The sequence below is a fragment of the Branchiostoma lanceolatum genome, chromosome 19 (genome assembly GCF_035083965.1).
Source record: "Branchiostoma lanceolatum isolate klBraLanc5 chromosome 19, klBraLanc5.hap2, whole genome shotgun sequence".
NCBI classification, from domain to species: Eukaryota; Metazoa; Chordata; class Leptocardii; order Amphioxiformes; family Branchiostomatidae; genus Branchiostoma; species Branchiostoma lanceolatum.
Window position 1 is genome coordinate 14,468,702 of NC_089740.1, and position 23,755 is coordinate 14,492,456.

Consider the following 23,755-nt stretch of genomic DNA (forward strand, 5'->3'; position numbering starts at 1 on the left):
CTTTTCATGCAGTAGAGGCTTGATCTATGAGATAGAGAAAATAATGAGACAAACACAAGTAAACACTTGGAGAACTTGGAATGAACTGTATTCCAACAACAAAACTAAACATGTTCCAATAGAGGTAGCTTTAAGATATTACTAGTGATATAGAGCTTAACTAAACCATTGGCATGTTTATTTCAACAAAACTCTGTCTCAACAGCTTGTATTATATGAAGTGTTCTAACTACAGGTCTGTTATGCTTTAGTTGTTGCGCCACTACCTCTTTGTCTACCAATTGCAAGTTGGTGAAAGTCATGAAATAAAATGTTACAAGTGTCTGAAACAGTAGCGTTCCTGCACAGTCGAAAGGTTCGGTTCCTGAACAAAACAGGACTTCTTATGCCACTCAGTTTTGGTAGCAACTGAAAAAGATACACGCATCTTGCATTTCCATGGAATGTCTCCTTAATACATTCATACAATCTTGTGAACTAACAACTAGACAAAGTCTAGAATAAAACAAGTACGAATCTTAAATATCTTCTTGCAAAAACATAGCAGTACTCTTGCAGGGAATCTTATCTTAGATTACGTAAAGACTTGATTCAAGGACTAGTACTTACTTGCTGGTGATATGCTCAACATTACCAGCAGAAAGATCTCAAACATTTAATATATACTAGTCTTGTATACTTTTACTATGTATCTGAGTGTGACCATGATCATTTTTCAACTTGGTCATTGTTACCTCGCCATACATGTGCTGCACTGCATTATACCACAAAACTTCTGCTTGCAGCAATGGGCAAAACAAGACGTAGAAATGTACATAATATGCCTTTAGAACTATATTATTTCGGTGCAAACGGTTGCAATCGTCTCCATGGCCTTTAGCAAAGTACTGTGCACCTTTCCTATTGTTTTATATGGTGGCAGTAATGTAAAATACTCCACATACATCCGGAATCGACTTGACAGTATACAGCACTTGGGCTGAGAAGGTCCAGTATACAATACTTAGTAGTAATATGAAGCTTTGTCATCTTGTTCTTTGTTTATGGTACAATAAAGTTCTCTAAGCAGTTACATAAGCATATTTCTTAAGTGTCCCTGTCTCTTTCTCACCTCTCACTTCTCATCAAAAATATCTCTAAGGTTTTCATCTCTCATACTTCGAAGATTCGTATCTCAGCAAGCAAACTGTGTAGACTTTAACCTTTAGCACACTGAAGTAGCTGTTTGGCTCCCCATTCCCTATTGGTTACAGAGTTAGGCAGCAGGGAGAAGGTTAAATGGTTCCTGTATATCTTATTCAAGGTGCCCACAAAGAGGTCAAGGGATAGGTGAGGTGCATCTTAACCTACAGCACACTGAAGTAGCCGTTTGGCACCCCATTCTCTATCGGTTACAGAGTTAGGCAGCAAGGAGAGGGTTAGCATTTAAAGAGTGTGTTTGCTGGGCATAGGGTATATTGACCTCATACATCTATAATAAGCAGAGTTTTGGCTGTTTTTTTGTAGCTTTGAGAGTCCCAGGGTTTCCATTGCGGTGCCTTGTGGTCTCACCAGTTCACTTGGAACATGCAGTTTATTAAGGGACTAAAGTCATCTTTAGTTAGTCCCCCATAAGCATATATTAGCAGCAAGCATAGACTGATAGAGCACTGTTTATCTCCTACAGTACATCTTGAGTTTCCACAAGGCTTAAGTCTTGGAAGGGAAGAGAAAATGTCAACTTGAAGACAATATACTGTAAGAGAAACTCATCAGATCTTTTGTGCAACGAAGAACCTACGGTGAAGTTTGATACCATAATTATAAGTTTCAAGAGAATAACCAAGTTTTTCAATTCAAATTTCAGTACCTAATTGTCACATCACCGTATATAATTTTTGAAAGTAATGATTCCTGATTGTTTAATTCCCGTTTTTTTCTGTCTGAAGTCGACAATCATAAACCTTTTCTTTATGAAAACATGGATTTTTGAAAAACTGAGAAGTCGTCACATGCATACCTACGTGTTCCATCTTGTATCAACACCAACCTTTTCACCCACTTCCAGCCATTGCTTCATACTGTTCAAATTTCTCCAAAGAGTATTAAAAAAGCACCATCCGTTTCAAGTAACCCGTAGGAAAAATATCTCATCATTGCTGTTCTTAACAAGAGCAGTTTAGCTCATTTTTCTTACATCGATCACGAACACATTTTTCTTTCACACAATCTCTTCAAAACTAGAGTCATCTTGCAGCATTTTCTGCTATGTTTTCTTGTTACCTAGTTACGTTATTGATAGTTATAGTTCCTTTGTTGTCTTGAGCTCTTTCAAACATTTCTATTTTGGCAAGAGCTTGACACCGATCTAAGCAACAAATGTTTACAAAACACAGGCAACAGTAATAATGTCCTGAGGTATGAAAAAACAAACAAAACAAACAGCCAAGCAACCATCCGTATCAATCCAAGTGTTTGTGCACTAAGACTCAATGATTTAGGAAAAATCCCTTCACACTGGTGAGAGCTGAGAATGATTTTAAATCAGAAAGTTATACTTCGACAATGTCCATTTATAGCAAAAAGCCAAACATTCAAATATTGAAGGCATCCAATCTTGCTTGCATATACATGTATATCCTGTTATTTGGTTTATATTGGATTTTATACTACTTACATCAAGGGTACATTTCTGCAGTAGCAGCCATATAATCAGCTATTTTCTTCAATGCAGCATTTTTCACCCCTTGACCATAAGAGGTTATGTGATTGGCTGTGAGCTTAACCAGAATAACAGCTGGGGAGTACCTGATTGGCTGACAGCTGACCAATCACATTGCCCCTTAACCATAAGAGGCAATGTGATTGGCTGTCAGCTTAACTAGAACAACAGCTGGGGAGTGCCTGATTGGCTGACAGCTGGCCAATCACATTGCCCCTTGACCATAAGAGACAACTTGATTGGCTGTCAGCTTAACTAGAACAACAGCTGGGAGTACCTGATTGGCTGACAGCTTGCCAATACTAACACCCCAAGGACAAGATACATGTAGTAGGCTCTTTTACTAGGGCTGTTGCTTGTGTATTGTATATTGCATTATAGAAGCAGGGAACCTGGTGGCATGGTCGATCCTTTGTTACTACTAATTCCTTCTGGAAATTCGAGATTACAAGGTACTAGTAAATTGTTTATGCAAAAAAAAGGTTAGTTCAAATTGAATGGATGACGTCCTTCCATGCATGCATTTTTTGGCCTGTTAACTCATTAAGAGGAAAAAAAGAATGATGGGTGAGAAATGTTACTAAAGTTTCAACTTTGCCTCACCAAGGAGGTTGAATAGAGATGACCTCCTTGGTGTAATACCTTACATATATTACGTTGTACAACAAGAAAGTAAACTAGTCTATAGGAACATAATGTGTAACAAATTTGAACACAACATAATATCTAACAAACTCTAGATATCTTTGACAGTTTCACCCCCCGTAGTTTCCTTGGTATGATCCTCAATGACATCATACTTTCCTGGAACTACTTTTTCTGCCAGGGTGTCGGGATCTACCAACTGGAGGGGTCCCTCCGCCCCTGCTACCTCCCCGTCTGCAAAAGTGGAATAGTCCTGCCCCTCCGCATCAAGGTAGACATCCCCGTCACTCGAGGATGTGAGGTCAAAGTTCGTTGCGGCAGTCACTTCGACCTGAGTGAATGTCATTTCGTATTTTACTAAATTTATTAGTTTACTAAATATTACGGCAAACATAGATTACATATATCAAATAGTAGTCACTATAATTTTTTTTGTGCTCAAAGAAACAATAACTCCAGGTTGAACTGGACTGTACGACATTGTATGGAACTATGACTTGTTCGATCAGGCCAATTCCAGCACCTACTCCCACCAACTAGAGGGAACATCAGTGGCCGGCAAACACGGTCGTCACATAAACTTGACACTCAATATGGCCGAACTGACCGGTATATGAACAGTGCGTTACCTTACATAATTCGTATTCTGAACACTTAAGAAATCCACGACTATATGTGTTACAATAAGAAGCTTACCTTGTGTGTATTGTCGTATTTTAACTAGTATTTTTTAATTGTTGCGGATGTAATGAAGTAGTCGTTTTTAAATGAAATGGAATGTAATGTGCCTCGGCAATTCAGCTTAATAGCTGCTATGAGATCACTGAAGAATAAACCAGTCTTATTATACTTCCCTATAAACGGTGTGCTCAAAAGTCACAAAGTAAAAAGATAACCCAAGTAATAGAATGCATCATAGCTCAAGCAGTTTTTATTAAAAAATTCATTAATCAGACAGATGCGATGTTTTAGGTTGCGTTAAGTTCAGAACCTTGTGTCTAAAGATAGTTAAAAGGTCATTGACCTGAGTGTGATCCACTGTTAAAATATATCAAATGAAAAAAAAAAATGAACTACTTACTGTTGGAATGGTGACTGTTTCTTCTTTAGCTGAGCCCAAGTGTCTGCTGACCTCGGCTGACACGACCTTTGGCCTGACCCCTGACCTGGACTTGGTACTGACCTCCTCCTCACTTGACCCATCAGTGTACATGTCCTCGTCGCTATGGTAATGAGAAAGTTACCAATCAGTCAAGAGAAATCAACTGAAACATGTATTATACAAGACACAAGAGGTATGATAATGTATATATAGACTATAGTATATAATTTTTTTATATATATAGGTAAGAGAACCATGATTGATCATAAGTGATTGAACACATCTAGAATTTGGAGAATAGGATGAAGAAAACAAACCCTTGACATGTATATAGAGTCTACATTGTATCATTAAGCCTTGTACACCACTAAAATATTTATCCTAAAAAGAAGAAACTCCACCAAACCTGATATAAAGGCTGCTGGTACAGGAGTCGGTTGATAACATCCGGTTGTACATTGTTTGGTCCTGGGACTTGAGCCCTTGACCATGCAGCAAACTCAGTTAATACGACTACCATTAAACCTTAGCCTGAAAGTTCATCTGTGTTGGTAGAAATCATTCTTAAACGAGTATTAACTGTAATTTCCAACACAAAAATTGGACTTACCCAAATTTTCGACCGTACGACATCGGTCTCTGCATCAAGGAAGCCATTTACATCAGGGCCCTACGACCATCCCTCAACAGAGACGGCGGGCGCTACAGACTTTCCGCTACTTACGATTCACTACTCACGGAGTCACGTGTGCTATCTGCATAACGTGACGTCACCCCAGCAATGGATGGGTCACTCCTTGACAAAGACCGATGTCGTACGGTCAAAAATTTGGGTAAGTCCAATTTTTGTGTTGGAAATAACAGTTAATACTCGTTTAAGGACCATTAAACCTTGTACACCACTAACAAAAACTATTAGGAAAAAACAAAATCAACCAAACCTAATATAAGGGCTGCTGGCAGTGGAGTCCTTCCGGCTGTTGACATCGGGTTGTGCCAGTAGGTAGTTCTGATCCTGCAAGGTCGTGCTGTGTTTCATGTCGTCAAGGTCGCTAGAGGGGCTGCTGAGGTCGCTGACCCCGCTGGCCGTGGTGAAGACGCTTGTCTCGGATGTGAAGGTGCTGCTGATGAAGTCTTAAGACGTACCAGAAGAAGAAAAAATTCATTTTGATACATCAAAAATGTAGACAAGAAAATCTACTGTAGTCATAAACTGTGATGAGAGGGATACAAATTCAGTCACATTTGAGACCGCATCCTTCCCACTACAGTAACATATAGCTGTATTGTGAAGCAGAACCAGTCAGTATTGCCCTGTAGAAAGTGTCAGAAACCATGGGGACTCTATGGTCACTGAAACATTTGTTTAAGGTAAAAACTCTTGGTTGCGAAATAATACGTTAAACTTCATTATCCAGTGATCTACCAGACTGATGAAACAATACTCGAAAGATAAATACGACTCACCTGCTGAAAATAATTTCATCAGTTTGGTAGAATATACTATTATGATGTTGGTGATTTTCATAACACAACCAGTAAATCTCACCTGCTGACAGAAGCTCTGAGGAAGGTGTCTGACAGACACCGAAACGTCAGCAGGTGAGATTTACCAACACCCTAAGAACTGGCTGGAAGGTCTCGACATAAGCAAGCAAGTAAGAAAGAACTGACCAGGTGTGACAGCCTCAGCCTCCTTGTCTGCAGTGCTGTTCCCTACATCGTCCACCGGCTCGGACTCCACTAACGGGTGCAGAACCCCGTTTCTCACTACTGATGACTCCACCAGCTGGGACGCCAGCTCACTTCGAAGGGCCTACAGAAACGATTCAGCAACAGTTGTATACAAACTTTTTGTTAGAACATTTTTCTCTGAATTTATATCTTAGATAAAAATTTTGTGCTAAAGAAGAGTCATAACAACAAGAAAATATATCTAGAAGTTTCTAGTCACATATGTGTGAGGAAAAACAACTTGGTCAGAGAAAAATATTCTAAGAAAAAGCTTACGTTCTCACTGACTTTTTCTTATCCTTTCTTATTCTTGCACACAGAATAATTCTCTTTCTGGAAGATAACTTTTCTTGGACAAAGAAAAAACAAGCATGCTATTTTTTGTAGTGTACATGTACTGTGTAACTTGGTCATGACCGGCATGCCCACTCAAGGGACTGAGGAAAAAATGTTGGTGACTTTTAAAGGTGGTTGCTCCTGACAAGATGGTTTTGCCTAAAGTATGTAAATTTAGACGGGGCTGTTGTGGATCATGACTGTTATTGACTGTTTGCTATGCCAGGTTGTTGGCCCGTCAGGTTTTACTGTACTTTAAAATTGTGTAATGCAGGAAACTATACATCATGTATATTGTTTGAAATTCCACTGTAATATATTTCTAGAGGTAGATAAGAGAATGTTTAGACATTATAGATTTGTAACCGTTATATGAAACTGTTGTACAGTTTGTACTATCAGCTACAGTAAATTTGTTTGAAGAAAAAAAAGGTTACAATGTACATGTAAATGTTACTTAATACATGTTCTTGAATCTTTACAAATACCTCTAGTACAATACTAAAGCTATTTCCATCAACATGTGTAACAAATGTCCTGTAGAGAGTTCAGCTCGATAAGTCTTTGCCAACCTACAACTTTACCTTCATGTCTGCAGCACTCATGCTGGAGTCTGAATCCACCGACACGCGAATATTCCGCTCACTTCCCGATGCCCCTGTTGTCAGCAAGGCACTGTCCTGGTGCGAATCTGCGGGCTCCTGAATCTGCTCCTTGCTTTCCTCTTCTTTGCTCTCGTTGCTCTTTTCAGAGATCGGGGTCAAAATTTCCATGTAGCCTTGTGAGGAATCTTCACTCTTAATGTCTTGAGATTCCTTCTCCTTCTCACTAAGAAACTTCTCCCGGTGTCTTTCTAACGTCTCAAGCTTTCCTTCAAGAAGCCCGCTTGCGTCTTGGGCACCATCTTGAGGATCCTTCTTAGCATTACCTTGAGACATTGCTATAGATATCTTAGACACGTTCCTTCCCCCTGGAGGGGATAGTGGTAGTCCATCTTTAAGTTTGATGTTCACATGTAAGTCGGACTGTTCACCTGTCGTCGCGGCAGTTTTAGTCTGGTTCAGAGACAGAGTCATGGTGCTTTTCGAAGATTCTTCCTGTTGCATTGCGGACTGTGCCGCGAAGTCGAAAAGTTCTGTGTGTACCGGAGACTCTGGCGGATATACGTGGTTCGGATCTGGCTCTGATGGCGTGGAGGATGCTGATTGGCTGCTGTCTGCGTCGGAGTCTTTGACCCGCACGGCGTGACCTTGCTTAACCATCTCTCTTGCGATGTACACATCCTGAAGACAACAAAACGAAAAGTTTAACAAGATTAATTTTATTAAATGTTAATATGAAAACAGCAATTTTTCATTCCTAATCAAAATTAAATAAGATAAAAAGATATTTCAGACTCCTTACAACTGTAAAAAACAAGCCATTGAAAAACTTACTTGCCACACCAAAATACCCTTGTAATTTGAACTCTTAAAAGTAATTGAATAAAGGTGTATCAGGTTATAAAAAATTTTCAAATTGTCAGAAAATCTAAACTGTACGTAATAACATATTGAAATGCCTTAGTTTCAAATCTAAAAGAAATCTTATTCCAAATTTTGACTGTAATATGTATGATGTAATAATAATATATGGCCTCCGTCGGTCAGTATTGACCATGGTAAAATCCTAATTCACAACAGCCCTAATGTAATTGTAACAGTTAGAATTATGTAACAGTTAGAATTACAGCTGTGTGTTGACCCCTGACCTTTGGCCCATGCGTGTCGACCAATAGGAGGCAGGGCATGAGCTGGAGGTCGTGCTGTATGTAGGTGACTGTTTTGGCCATGAGGATCTTCCACTTGGCACAATAGGTCAGCTCCTCAAACATGTCTGAGGCCTGCTCACTCCAGTCCTCGCCTGGAAATATCCAGCTTTTAAACAAAACAGAATCTAACGAAACACTATAGAATCAGTTGGAAAGAATGTAAGGTTATAATGGGCCATGCACTGATGAAGGTTAGACATCCAGGTGAAAAGATACTAATTTAAGAGCAACTGGATATGTTTCAAGTACCACTCACTACCTTTTGACACTGACAAAAGGTAGTGAGTGCTGGATTGTCACTGATGAAAGGTAGTGAATACAACCTGGAACGTCTCACAGTTTCCTAAATCTATCCAGTTACTTGAATAAGAGTTTGATTGCCATCAAGGGCCATGTCTACCCTGAATGATGCAAATGCATTTGTATAATGAAATGTTACACAAATGCACTAGAGACTCTTGAAGTAACGGAAATGAACTAAACGAACGGACACGGACCATGAACCAGCTTTCGCCCTATAGCTACATGTACTTTATGTTGTATGTTGTTGAAATTGTATATTGTTGTACCATAAATATGTAATGATATATGTTGTAGTTATTAGGACTCAAATGACTATGTATCTCTGTTATATTGTATCTGACCCTTACCTCTTCCCTCATGACCTCAATGAAAAGCGGCCTGCGTGCCAATTTGAGCTTATCATGAATAAACAAAGGTTCAAACAAACAAACAAACTACTGACATATCTGGGCCTCACAACTCTTGCCTTAGGTTGGTATGATATCAGTTTGAAACATTGGTTACTTTGCCACAGATCTAGCACCACAGGTGAAAGTAGTAGAAGTGGACACGCCCTCAACATACTGTACAACAAAATGTGCAAAAAAACAGCTTACCTTTTGGAGCGACCCCTGCCAAGGAACATTCCACTGCCTGGAAGGGGAGGCTCAGGAAGTCGTGTCTGTGAAGGGACAGAAAATAAACATGATGATAGAAAATTACCCATCATATATTCTATATCCAAAGAATACTCCAAACTACGTATACATACAAACCTCTTATTCTTGACAATTTTGCCAGAAGGCTGGTCAATGTAATACAAGAATATTGTGTGACAGTTATTAATTCTATGAAGTGTTTAACAAGTAAGTTACATTCTTCTTTAGTGTCATACAATGTAAAGGTTTGGACTGTTTGTACATGCATATCAGATGGCTTTCTTAAAAATATTGCTTAAACACAAGGAGAGCTAATCTGGTTAAAGAAAAAAGCGAAAAAGAGAAATTCAATGTAGAACTGGATTAAGGCTACTAAAGTCGTGTCTGTGGAGGGACAGAAAATAAACATGATGTTGTCAGGCTATACCTACCTTTTGTATTACTACTATCAAAACAACACATTCTAACCTACTATTCCTTGCAAGGAGGATGGTTAATCTAATGCCAGGATGCAGCACACATTCATAACAAAGTGTTGTACAGTACATTCTTCTTGAGTACTATACAATATAATTTTTTGTATGGTTTGTACAGAGACTTCCTTAAAGATAGACTCAATAGTGCATAAACACTGGGAGAGCTGTACTCTGGTGAAAGAAAGAAAATGATGCTGAACTGGAATAAGCTAAAGGAAATAAAGCAATACAATAAACTGAGAACCTGGCACCTTAGTTTTACGTTTTCCCTCATTGTAGTACAGGTCAAAAGTTGATGATTGTGTGAGTGCAAATCATAATGCTGGCATATCAAATCCAAGTGAGAAAAACAGTGCACTGATACACAGTCAGACTGTGTAAATGTACCTCAGAGCCCGTAAGTTTTCTCTCTTCACCACTCCGCTGTCGCCGTAGTCCACGTAGTACAGGTCGAGCGTCCCCGCCTTCCAGAAGCCCCTGACGCGGGCACGGTACCACGCATCGTCGTGTTGGAACGGAGCCGCTACGATGTCACCGACCATGACAGTGCGGATTGGCTCCAACTGTAGGGATAGAAAAATGAAATTATAGTGAAATATCCTTGAATAATTTCATCAGGTTGGTGAATGACTGAATAGCAAGGTTCTTTTATTCACAACCACGTATTTTACAAGAGCCGACGTTTCGACAGCTGTCAGCCATCTTCATCAGGGCAATACTGACTAGTTCACAGTGCACTGAAGCTAAGTGCTAACAATTCAGTCCCAAATGCATTGTTAGCAGTAACACCTAGCTTCAGTGCACTGTGAACTAGTCAGTATTGCCCTGATGAAGATGGCTAACAGCCGTCAAAACGTTGGCTCTTGTAAAATGCTTGGTTCTGAATAAAAGAACCTTAGTGCTATATAGAGAAATAGTATTCAACAGTCCTGCCCTATTCTTCTCAATCAGTTCTTTTGAGTATTTTTTGTTGATCAAACATCTTCTGTCTGTGATGTCACCATAAAATGGAGTGGCTATATCCATCTAGTCAACAATCATTAGGGTGTGAAGGGGTTCAACTTGTATGGATAGAAGAGAAGAAAACATAACCTGCACAAGATGATCACAGGTCTTGGACCTTGTCGTTCACCAATTGTAGCCAGAAGTGGCCTGGTGTGTCCATAACAAACAAGTAAACAAACAAACAAACCTCCTTGACGTGTTCTTCTGAGTAGTAGTCAGACATGTCCTGCACCAAGCGGTCGAGTTGAGGTGCCTTAGCGTTCACCATCTGTACCCAGAAGTGCCCTGGCCTCTCCACATGAAAACAAACAAACAAACAAACAAACAATAGAATACAAACCTCCTTGACATATTCTTCTGAGTAGTAGTCAGACATGTCCTGCACCAAGCGGTCGAGTTGAGGTGCTTTAGCGTTCACCATCTGTACCCAGAAGTGCCCTGGGGTCTCCACAACAAACAAACAAACAAACAAACAATAGAATACAAACCTCCTTGACATGTTCTTCAGAGTAGTAGTCAGACATGTCCTGCACCAAGCGGTCGAGTTGAGGGGCCTTAGCGTTCACCATCTGTACCCAGAAGTGCCCCGGGGTCTCCACAACAAACAAACAAACAAACAAACAAACAATAGAACACAAACCTCTTTAACATGTTCTTCTGAGTAGTAGTCTGACATGTCCTGCACCAAGCGGTCGAGTTGTGGTGCCTTAGCGTTCACCATCTGTACCCAGAAGTAGCCATGTGTGTCCACAACAAGCAAACAAACAATAGAACACAAACCTCCTTGACATGTTCTTCAGAGTAGTAGTCAGACATGTCCTGCACCAAGCGGTCGAGTTGAGGGGCCTTAGCGTTCACCATCTGAACCCAGAAGTGCCCCGGGGTCTCCACAGCCGACACAAACACTTCGAAGAAGTCGTTGTGCTGGGGGAGGGGGGAGTTGGGTGGGGAGGTGGGGCTCAGCTTCTTAGTCTCTTTGGCTATAGAGGAAGACAGAAAGAGAAATGTTATCAGCTGCAACAACTACAACTGTAATAGATGCAAACATATCAGGTTTAAATCTCTAAAGTTTGCTCTCAATCTAAAGGTACATTTGTAAGAAGCACGCAGAAAAATATGGGGAACGCTATTGCAATATGAATGTTAATAATTTAATATAATACTATCTTTGAGTTTTTAAAATTCTTTTTCTTGTTTTTGTATATTTAAACTTAAAAGTTTAAATTTCACAATGAAACATCCCAATAACTACATTATGTTCTCTTTTATCAACAACATTGGGAATCTTTGCTGTAATAAATTGCAACATATCACACCAACACATGCTCCTGATGTGGTGCCCACATGAATTGAAAGATGGCTACTTCTACCTTCTGCATAAATTCAAGATGTAGTCTATACATTTGCGCATGTATGTACCTTCCTGTTGGTGCGTTCTGGGCTGCCGGGTATCCGCCTGCCGGTCCCGTGTGCCCGGTCGCTCCGCCCCGCGCCGGTGCTGCCGGTTACCCGTGGACACGGCCAGCCTCTGTCTGAAGGCCTCCTCCTCAGCTATCTTCTCCTCAAGAAGGCCCTGGGGAAATATCAAAGATATTTGTCCAAATCAAGCAGTTGCTTGAGTAACTGTCACCTTGTGTATCTTACTAACTACCTTGATTTCTAACAGTCTTCTGTCTGCGTTTCTGCAATTCCGAATATACACATTCAATATTAAAATGTAGCAAGCAAGCCATCCATCCTTGATGCTCATATAAGTTATTATAATGATACACTTCATTTCATTATCACACACATCCAAGACCCTTAATTAGTGTGTGTATTTCATTATTACAGGCATCCTTACCCGTGCATGTTCGATCTGTTCCTTGGTGCCGGTGATCGTGGCCAGTTTGACGCAGTCCGGACTCCTCTCGTCCCCTCCGCGGTCGATCTTGATCTTGGCGTGGGACGTCCGACACAGCTGTCTGATGGTGTCACCGTTCTTTCCTGGAAGAAATTTTTTTTGTCAGTCAATCAGTCATCTTTGAAGCATTTCTGAAACCATGTCTTTGAAGTCGATACTTGTAAACTTGTAGGATCCATGATGGCAGCTGCCTTATACAAAGATTTCATTGTCATTTTCCCGACATGGAAGGATACCTACTATCCAAACTTCTAAATCTACTATCATTTAGGTTGTGCAATAAAGTAACTAAAACAAGCAAGCAGTGTGCAATGTGTAATGGTGAAACTTAGATTTGCTGAACATATCAGATTGATTTAAGTTTGCATATCAATTCCCCTTTTAAAAACATCCATACACTGTTTTTTTACTTACTGATATTAATAATAGAAAAAGTAATTTATAGAAAAAAAAACATTTTCGGAAATGTCAGAAACCAATTTTCATTTCATCTTACTTTTTCAAAACACTAAAAGTTATATCGTAACACTTACCTATGATCCTGCCCAGCGCCCTTTGCGGCAGATGGATCTCTTCTGTCAGGATGACCGGCTGATCAGCGATGATCTTGTGGATCAATCTCTCCGCCTCCTGTGCTTTCTCCGGAGCACCTCGGATCAACACAACTCTGTCCTCGTTTTCATCTAGTCCTGCCTCATCACGGAAGTTTACTCGAGCTCCTGAAATTTCCTGGACCTGAAAAAGAACAGAAACAGAAAAATGTTACCATAATATCAACAATCTTGCATAATTATGAATCATCTTCCTGTGCTTTCTCCAGTGCACCATGGATTACTACAAGCCTGTCCTTGTTTTTGTCACAGACATTTCTCAAGCTCCTGAAATTTGCTGGACCTGAAAAATGAATTACACAACGATTGAAAATATTCTTATTCTAGACTTGTGGATGAGTCTCTCCGCCTCCTGGGCTTTCTCCGGAGCACCTCGGATCAGAACAACTCTGTCCTCATTTTCATCTAGTCCTGCCTCATCACGGAAGTTTACTCGAGCTCCCGAAATTTCCTGGACCTGAAAGAGTGAAAATGACAACTGTTACAACAAAAAATCAATTCTTGTGTGTAATTATGAGTGTTCATCTTTTTGCTTTTTTTGGGTGCACCACGGAAGAAAACAACAATGTCTTCATTTTCATCTAGTCCTGTCCTAATGATGAAAGTTAACTCGAGCTCCTGAAATTTCCTGGACCTGAAAAAACATGAAAGGAACAACAATATCTTAACATCATATTAACAATGATGTGTATCAGTCTCTCTGTTCTTTCTCAGGTGCGAAAAGAAAGTTTTTCGTAGATGTGAACTGTGAAGCCCTAATCCTATCATATTTCACAACATTGCAACAAACTAGAACTGTTTGAAATAGAACACCAGCCGAACAATAGTATAGTGTTACACTTTAGCAAACTTTAATGTCTGAAGGGCCTACTGTGTCAATATTTCTCTCAAAGGCCATGTAGACCCTCCAATGGTAAACTCTGAGTTAAACTTCGGACTGTACAACTACTTCTAGTAGTAAAGTCACCTTTACCTTTGACCACCTCTACATTAGGACCACTGGCCATTGATCTAACCTGTACTCTAATGAACACCTCCGTGTAAGAACTAAGAACTACCTGGCCATCTGGGCCACCATACATGCATTTGTTGGTCCCAGATATCATTTTCCCATTGACCCAAGCATTAAGAATCCTGTCTATAATTCACTATGTAGTAGCCACAGTCCTGTCTACTGCAACCATTTTCAAAACTTTGAGTTAAAGTCCCTTGAGTGGCCAGTACTAAAAGTAAAAGTATAGCTATAGACTAGAAAAAGGTTTCAACTGTATTACTGCAACGTAGCATTACATATATACTTAACACTAGCCCATTTATTACCAGTGCTAGATTTGTGTTTATAAGGTGTGAGTATCACCCATGAATGTAACAGCCGTTCCTATTATTTAGAATGGACCAGGTGACAAGCACCCCCTTTGTTTGTGGTAACCCGACACCTTCAGTTTGTAACTGGAGTTAGCGTCACTCTGCTACACCCCTACACTTGGTAGAGGGTTTGGAAAATTTGTGTTACTGTTAGCGTCGGTTGCTACACAAATCGAAGAAAAACCTGCAAATTTGCAGAAGGATTGTACAATTGGAGTTAGCATTTAACCTCTAGCACTCTGAAGTAGCACCAAATTCTCAATTAGTTACAGAGTTAGGCAGCAGGGAGAAGGTTAACTAGTTGGTGTTACTTGGTTCAAAGGAACAGTTGAAAGAAGCTTTTAACAACCTTACAGTTAAAGCTAGCAGAAGGTTTGTTTCTTCCTCCTTTAAGATGGCTGAAGGAGAAGAAAAGGACAGTCTTCAAGACTCCCTTGCACAGAACGAGTCTGCGCAGCCTTTCTGGGACAACTTCTTCCCCACAACGTCTGCTGACATCACCACAGCCCAACCTTCCATGCAGGTACTGAAGGTGTTGTTAATGACATTCTTGTTGTACATCTTTATAAACTGCCTGCATGCGTTCTGTACTGCTAGCCTCTTGACATGCTGACACCACCATAACCCAGCCTTCCATGAAGGTGCCGTTGGTGTTGTTAACGACATTGTTGTACTAACTTGTAGATGTATTTTATATTAAGCTGCACGTCTAAGCTGCACTTATAGCTGATTGACATGCTTTCTTCCCTCTATATTACATGTGCTTGTTTTGGTATTCCATCCAATCCAATAACAAAGTTTACATTTTTAATACGTAGCATAAACAGGTAGTGGTAATATCATAATACACACCCAACACTGTGATATACGTGTATGCATATACGACATTATGTAGACTTGAATTTTACTTGCACTTTAAATTTAAGTTCTTTTGTTCGTTTATACAGTCATGTAGTTGTAGACAATACCAAATAAAGTTCCAGTACTTTTGTTGTTTCAAAATACATAAAAATGTGAATCATTTTGTTCCCTGTTACAGGTATGGGGCCACCTGAGGGTCAGTAACCCCTGGCTTCCCGTTCGCTCGAGGATCGGCGCGTTCTACGCAGCCAACAAGGAGCAGACCATGATGGCGATACACCGGGCCATCGAGCGGAGAGACCCCTTCAACCCCGACCAGCCAGCCGACCCACAGGTACATTTGTACATAGTGGTGTGTCACTATTAGGCCATATACAGTACTAGTATTTATTTTGTTGGGTCTCAGATTGACAAGTTTAAGGCTGAACTGTAAAATTACAGAGTCTGAGGGGAAAGACTGTATACCTTGTTACTGTTAGTTAGCACACACAGTTTCAGGGAGTAAAGTTTTCAGCAATTCAAAGCTTTGTTGTCATCTTGGTACATTTTGCAGCATACATGTAGTCTAGCAGTAAGGCCTCAGCCATTCTGTGTCTTGGTTGTCAGACATAAAAAAATGCTTAGCTGGAAGATTAACATATGGGTCTTATTGATTTCAAAAATTTTACTTTTAAAATCCACATGTTAGTAATAATCACCATACTGGTACTGTCAGTTTAATTTCAACAAAAAAATGATTGATTAAGTGATTGAAAGATTGGTTGATTGATTGATTGACTGATTAACTGATTGATTGGTTCACCCTAGGTTATAGTAGAGCTGGAAGGAGCGTCCCTCCTAGTTCCTGTCATCTTCCACTCCCAGCTGGGGCAAGACTACTTCACCTCCATCCTGAACGGCCCCTTCCTCAAGTCGTGTCTCAAGACGGAGCTGGAGAGGGTCGGCTACAAGGAGCCCATCTTAGTCACAGCCGAGAAGCAGGGCCTTCCCCACACGCCGTCTTTAAGTCTCGACGAAGAAATCAAGGATGTCTTGGAGAAAATGCGGCAAGCGACGGTCCAACTCTCCAAACAACCAAAACAGGACCAAACTGAAAACAAGAAAAGCGATACTCAAACTTCTGCGCCGAAACAGGAGAGGACTGTGATTGGTGGAAACGGTGATGGGAAGAGTCCATTTGAGTACCCAAGCGGGGTGGCAGTGTCAGAGGAAGGGGAGATCTTTGTAGCCGACTGTTACAGCAAGAGAATCCAGATTTTCAGTGAAGACAGTGCGACAGAATTCATAACAACGATACATGGAGATGAGACAATCGAGCCATCAGATGTCGCGATAGACGGGGAGGGTAAACTGTGGGTCGTCGGGTACAGAAACACGGCTGACTATGCCGTAAGGTACACAAAACAAGGAAAGAGGCTAGCAATGTTCAAACTGCAGGTTGAGACAGAGTGGTTGAGAGGGATTGCGGTGGATGTGGAGAAAAATCACGTCCTCGTGACGCAAACAACGGGAGAGGAGCCGAACTTGCATGGAGAAGTGATGGTGTTTACTTCAGACGGGACTGCGGTGAGGACGGTAGGGGGTCAGCAGGGAATGAAATACCCACGGTACATCACTGTAGACGGGAAGGGGAGGATTCTGGTAGCAGACTCCAACAACAACTGCGTCTACGTCTACAAGGAGGGACAGCTTCAGCTGAAGTTTGGAAACACCGGTAAAAAGAAGGAGAGAGACGAAGGGATGTTGAACAACCCACATGGCCTCTGTACGGACAGTTCTGGTAACGTCATTGTCGCTGACAGCGGGAACCATCGCGTTAGGATGTTTGACAATCGAGGAAGGTTCCTCAAACACGTCGCCACGGACATGCCCCGCCCGCAAGCCGTTGCCATGACACCACAAGGTCAGCTGGTAGTGACAGACACAGAGGAAGACACGGTGATGATTTTTGATTCGCTGCTGGGCTCGATGAAATGCGGGTCGGAGCGATGCATGACGTGTGAACATTTGGAGGAGGGTGCGACGTTCAGTAGCCACGCAACGGAGGAATCCTTCCAGATGAAGGACAGCATGACGTGCCGATCCACTTACATCATATACCTTGTCTCCTGCAGCAAGTGTGGGCTGCAGTACGTCGGGGAAACTAAGGAGGAACTACGCACGAAATTCAGCAGCCACATTGCGAGTATCAACCAAAACAAGACGTCGGCGCTGGCAAAACATTTCAACAGCGCGGGACACTCCATGAAAAACGTCCGTGTTCGGCCAATCGTACAGATAGAGAGTCGCGACGATCAGCTGAGGAAAGACGAGGAGGCGTTTTGGATTGAGACGCTGCAAACGGAGGCTCCGGAGGGAATGAATCTTACAAAGAAAGCTGCGAAACTGAGCGACTTTCAGCGCAACTCTCCGTCGTTTCATCTACCCTAAGACGTTATTTCAAATCATGTATTATTTAATACAATAGCTTTTATGTACATGCACTTATATTGTTATAGCTGACGGGGTTATGCTGTACATGTCAAAACTTCATTGCAATGTCCTGTCTTTGTCAGCAGGGCTAGGGCTAGTCCTTTGAAAACCATTAGCTGTTGGTTAGGGATGTCATGGCATGTATAGTGACATCATTGTTTGAAGATGAAAATGAAAATTTGAGAACAATATGCAGTCTTTTAATTTGTTTCACTTTTTCATTGTTATTAATTAATAATTAATGTTAAAGGAGGTTACATTATGTACCCGAAAGACAACGTTGACCCCTGACCTGACCTCAACATTGACCCCTGACCTGTTTAATGTTGGCTCCCTGTCTGCCGATCACGGCTCCAACAACGCGGCGGGGAACTTTGACTTCGATTGTTGTCTGTCGCGATGTGGCCATGGACTTGGCAGCTTCTTCTTGTTCAAACTCATCTGTTAAAACAAAAAGTTACTTTAATTATTCTTCCAGTATTGTTACAGAGATAGAACTTATGCTAGTAGAGAGTATTATAATATAAAACAAATTGATCAAGCATAATTATGATTTGAAGTTCTCCTTTCCACAAAGGTTCATACATGTACAGTCTGGTACTATGTATACAGTACATACAGCTTTAATGCTATTTCATAGATTCATAATATATCGTGAAATTGACAACTAAAATTGACATGCATGTGTTTAACATACTTACAGAAATTGAGGATTTATTTACAATGTTTGAATGTAGTCATTTGGCAAACATTTTCAACTTAGATTTGAAAAATACAAAATGCGCTCTCATGATACATATGCATGCCACATGTGTACTGTATGATCATCATCATTGGTCGGCTGCAGCGCAGGCGACTGTAAATAAGCTTCCAGTTCTTTTTGTTGCCAGCGAGGTTATGATACATCATTACAGGTATGATACGCCAAAAATAATTACTCAAGCAACTGGATAAAATTTCAAAACAGTCAGATGTTTCAGACAGCATCCGCTATCTTTCATCAGTGACTGATAGCGGGTGCTGTCTGAAACGTCTGACTGTTTCGAAATTTTATCCAGTTGCTTGAGTAACTATTTTGGATGTCGAACCTTCATCAACGCATTACATGGACGTAATTCACAATTACTGTCAATTTTCTTGATCAAGATTTGACAACTAAACTACCTTCCAGTCTCTGTCCCTGGCTCCTCTTGACCAGTAGATAGCCCGTTACCATGGCAGCAGGCACGGCCACGCCCAGGGCCACCTTCTGACTGGTTGTCAGGTGGTTCAGGGCATCGCCCAGATCTCTCAACCTCTCCATTAGTTATAGCTTACACCTAGGGAGAAAATACATTTCAATCACGTCAATAATAACAAGGTACAAGGTATGGCATCTACTGGCACTTAGTAGTACTGGTACATGTACATAACCACAGTTCCATATGGCTGATCTATCTGATACAAGAGTGTGTAGTATATATGGGATAAGAATGGGAGGAATTTCTAATGTCTTAAGACATTCTTTTATATATCTTCCTACACCATGCAGGGGTTGTCACATATCGTCAATACATACAACAGGCCTAGGCTTGGTCTTAGTACCCCAGCCATTGATGTATGTGATTTACTGAGCTAGGGTCACAGGTTTTTGCTAGTCACTCAATGAATGTAAATGCAGAAATGTTCACGGTTTTCGCAGTAAGCTCTTTGCCGCGAACTTAAAACCACCACGACCTACTATTGTTTCAAAAGCGAACTTAAAACCACCTTGAAGACTCCATTTTCTCCCTACCGCGAAATAAAAGGCATGCAAACTTAAATGCATTCACAGTAACCAGAAACACACTTTTCCCCAGGCCTCAGATGATGTCATCTAGTAATGTATGCAATCAAGTTTGTGTAGCATTTCCCATCAGATAACACAACCAAGGCCCATTTCAATTTACATAGGGACGGACACCAATGTCTGTTTGATAGTATTCACCTATTGAGCCTGACACAGTCAAGCACAGCTTTTAAAGAATGTGATAGGGGTTTTGGAGTATCTACAAGTACAATAGGAATAAATTTTCTTTGATGATTTCAGCAAACCGCAAGTTCGCCCCCTGTCAGAGTGGCTTCAATGTTTTCTACATTAATTGGACAAGTTAATTTGTTTGTCAAGATGATAGACTTAATTCATGCATCATTGGCAACACAATTCTGTCAAAATATCAAATGACAAATTCTAGGAATATCTTTTCCAGTTTATATAACGTTACATTTCTTTTGCAACTGATGATAGAAAGGCAGAGAGCGAGATAAATACCAAAATAGGCAGGGCTCACTTTTGGTCTGTTTTTACCTAATGTTACATTTTCACATGGAGAGATCTCAAGTTGTCCATTATAAAAGTTTTTCCTGAAATGTCAATTTTTTTCTAAATTACTGGAAGCAGGTGGGTATTTCGTGCGCTGAGTCGTGTTCCAAGAATCGTGTTCGATGAATCGTGTTCCCTGAATCGTGATCGCAGCCCGCGGGCAGCCAAAACAATTAGCAAATGCCAGACCACATGTTGGTGCTAATTCCAGCACCAGGAAAAGGTCAACGACCTCCAGCTCATCAATCTGGACTGATCCATCTTCTCTGGGGGGAGGGCAAACTTAATCTATAATCATAAAACAAGCAATTTAATGTTTGTCTAAACTGTAAAGGATTGTCCATGAGTCTGTGCTGAGAAATATGATCCTCAACAAAGTGCAGAAAATTTCAAATAGTTCAATTTGCAATCAAACAGATGAAAATGTTTGCAATGAAAACAAATAAACAAAACTATTTTTTTACATGTGTTCTACAGATCGACAATGCAAAACACTAATTTTTAATAAGAAAACAAATACATTCAACTGAACAACCGTAAATAAGTTGCTTCAACCTTCACAGAACAATACGAGACCCTAAACATTCGATTCCATCTCGCGAAAAAACAACATGCGGTATGAGACCATCTTTGTTTTTCCACAAGTTGCAGTCTGTCACGCACAAGGGCAACTCGCAGCAATGAGGTGAGAATTGCACCACGGAATGATCGCAAAATACATCTACAGAGCTATGGGAAAATATTCCTAATATCATCGGCATTGTTGAGCTTTGAACTAGATTAATAAGCAGCTCGAATTGTTTCCAAGTTATCTATAATTCCCCCACGCACACAACAGATGTAGGTCACGATGTAATTTCTTGAAAACTGGGTAAGGTGACATATATTTAGGGTGACAGCACATCGCTTCGGGCAACTACGATCTACGCGCGATAGTTTCACAATCTTACGTGTTCTTGGATAGTTTTGGATAAGACTTACCTTGTATTTTGCTGAGATGAAGAAGTATCGGTGTTTCTCGGAGGTAGGGAGGCGGGAAGATGGAGAGAAGTGCCGACAGTTCAGACGACATCACACGAAACTCGCCGCCATTTTCCTCCCGGTGCACAGTGGGAAGACGGCCGGGGGGCTTTCTGAAGTCAACTCAGCGGTTTGTATCTCTTTTGCTGTTTTTCTTGAAAGCAGCGAGTTTGTTTTCTTGAACATGTTTTATAGTTAATGTATACAATTTAAAGGAAAATGTACGCTTTCTCTTGGGAAAAAGAGGATGACAATAACACTCCATGGTTATGTCTGAGATATCAAATTACCAAATCTTATTTCATTAGGAATAGGATGCCCATGAAACTTCAAGCTCATTTATGAAGCATTTAGTAAGGATATTATATCCTTTCTATAGTATTTACAATCGATACTTTCCCAAATTACTATCGATAACTTACTCAATTAAGTCAATAACTTTGTCAATTAAGTCATAAAAAGTCCCAAGAGTATGACGTAATTTAGTATCTGCCATGTCCGCGCGCAAGATCATCATCATCTTCGATGAGATATGTTAAACTTTAGTTTTTTCATTGCTACCTTACTTCGATTCGCCTGTTTTAAGAGGGTCTGCATGGGGGTCCCGACAACGCCTTATGCGACTCAAAAGGTGGTTGCCTCGCTACGAGCTACGTCAGTCGTGCATCATGAGACGGCTTTCCCTACGAATTAAGGGGAATCAAAAAAGGTTGACTACGACCAAGGAGGTTTTAAAACCTCCTTGCTACGACTTACGAAAAAGCGCATTCAGATCCCCTTTTAATTCTACGTAATCAGTTAGCACCAGGCTATAGATGATTCCTCACCCTCTGAGAAGAGGTTGATTGTAAAGATCATGACCTTCTCATATCCCTGTTTTGACGGATGGCCCAATGGGAAGAAGGTCACAATCTTCCCTATGATCACTGCTTGGAAAATAGAGGATTCCAAAGTTGATTAGTCATTTGAATATTTTATTTATTTCTGGGAGTCAGTGTGGGTTCCCAGTGACCAGTCGCCATCTTGGTTCCGTCCTACCACCATCATGGCGGCATTGCATATTTACGTCATATTCAAGTTTTCACGTTGCATGGAAACACCTCATCCTTTTGCCAGTGTCCCCGATAACAGCACGCTTAGGCAGCATATGGCAATGCCCTGTCAGATCTGTTGCGACCCACTCAAACATTAAACACCATTAGGGTAATGATTTTCTCCAGTCGCTCACCCCGGGGAAAATCACTATAGATACATTGTATCTATTAACATGTTATCACAACGGACACTGAATAGATGTTTTGAAAGTCTTTCATATCAAACTGGGCACGGAAGAAGATACATTTTTGAACTTGAAGACGTGACCATCATTCATGTTTTAATATATTCACTATTTATAGAAACCTTGGTGACCATACATTCAAGTGTTTCTGTGCTTTAATCGTGTATCTACATTTATTATATATGAAAGAAACAATAGAGATCTGATATGTAAAAGAAACAACGGAAAGCAGAATGGCGGTCATGGTTTGAAATGGTTTATTCCCGGGTGAATAGACATCGATCCGGCGACACTGTTACACGTAAACACATTAGTGATTCCATCATGATTGGAACTGGCAAGCTCTTTGCACTGCGGTCTAGTGGAAAACCGGCGTGGCTCAGTTTTATGACTGTTCAGAACCTTTACTAAGTCACTGATCTGCCGGCTTTTGTACTGATTTTGATTGCAAAAGTATACAGGCAATCTCCTTGCAATGCGGTCTAGTGGAAAACTGGCGTAGATTATTACTGTTCAGTCACTGATCTGGCCGGCGTTTGTACTGATTTTGATTGCAAAAGTCAACAGACAACCTCTTTACACTAGCTGGGGTCTGTTAGAAAACTGATGCGGCTCAGAATATTACATGTGGCTGCAAGACTGCACTGTATGTTACCACTGTGATTCTATACTTTCAACAGATCTGGCCTTAATACATGTTTTGGCCAAAATAATGACGCTCTTTTAAAAACAATTGGCAGTTACATCTGCTGCGATTCACATACAAATATCTATTGCTGTGCAATTGCAAAACGACCGATAGCCACAGCATTTTCTCCTACCGTACATGTAACCGGTCAGTTATGGCTTCACTGGAAAAAAAAAACGATCGATGACCCTAACAGTTAACTATTTCATACATTCATGCATGCATACATTCAATCTAGAAAACCGATTCTTATATTGTGCAGATTGGTAGATTCTGAATAATCCACTGGCTTGTGGCGTGGCCTCTCTCTACGTTGAGAGAGTTGTCGATGGTATTCACATTTCCTATAAGTACTTAGACTTAGAGTGACGTTTAACAGACAGACATTACAAAACGTGTAAACAATTGCAAGTCAACAGTTTTGCCATTCATTTTCCACTTTTCAAACACGAGTTGAATCCTGGA

At 40.7% G+C, this 23,755-nt stretch overlaps 1 protein-coding gene and 1 long non-coding RNA gene across 2 annotated transcripts; both read right to left on the bottom strand.

Moving 5' to 3' along the window:
• Positions 1–71: 71 nt before the first annotated feature.
• Positions 72–4,649, bottom strand: LOC136425549 (uncharacterized). The gene is made up of 2 exons (XR_010754074.1): positions 4,428–4,649; positions 72–3,677 (listed from the first exon to the last, which is right to left on the bottom strand). It is a non-coding gene; the product is annotated as an uncharacterized lncRNA (long non-coding RNA).
• Positions 4,650–5,379: 730 nt separating this feature from the next.
• LOC136425178 (tudor and KH domain-containing protein-like) lies at positions 5,380–21,414 on the bottom strand. The gene is made up of 13 exons (XM_066413975.1): positions 21,285–21,414; positions 19,127–19,281; positions 18,279–18,403; positions 13,187–13,388; positions 12,594–12,736; positions 12,170–12,323; positions 11,531–11,730; positions 10,133–10,308; positions 9,228–9,292; positions 8,269–8,420; positions 7,103–7,801; positions 6,123–6,264; positions 5,380–5,582 (listed from the first exon to the last, which is right to left on the bottom strand). Exons 2-13 carry the CDS (start codon positions 19,263–19,265, stop codon positions 5,380–5,382), a joined length of 2,400 nt encoding a protein of 799 aa, XP_066270072.1. The 5' UTR covers positions 19,266–19,281; positions 21,285–21,414.
• Positions 21,415–23,755: the final 2,341 nt, after the last annotated feature.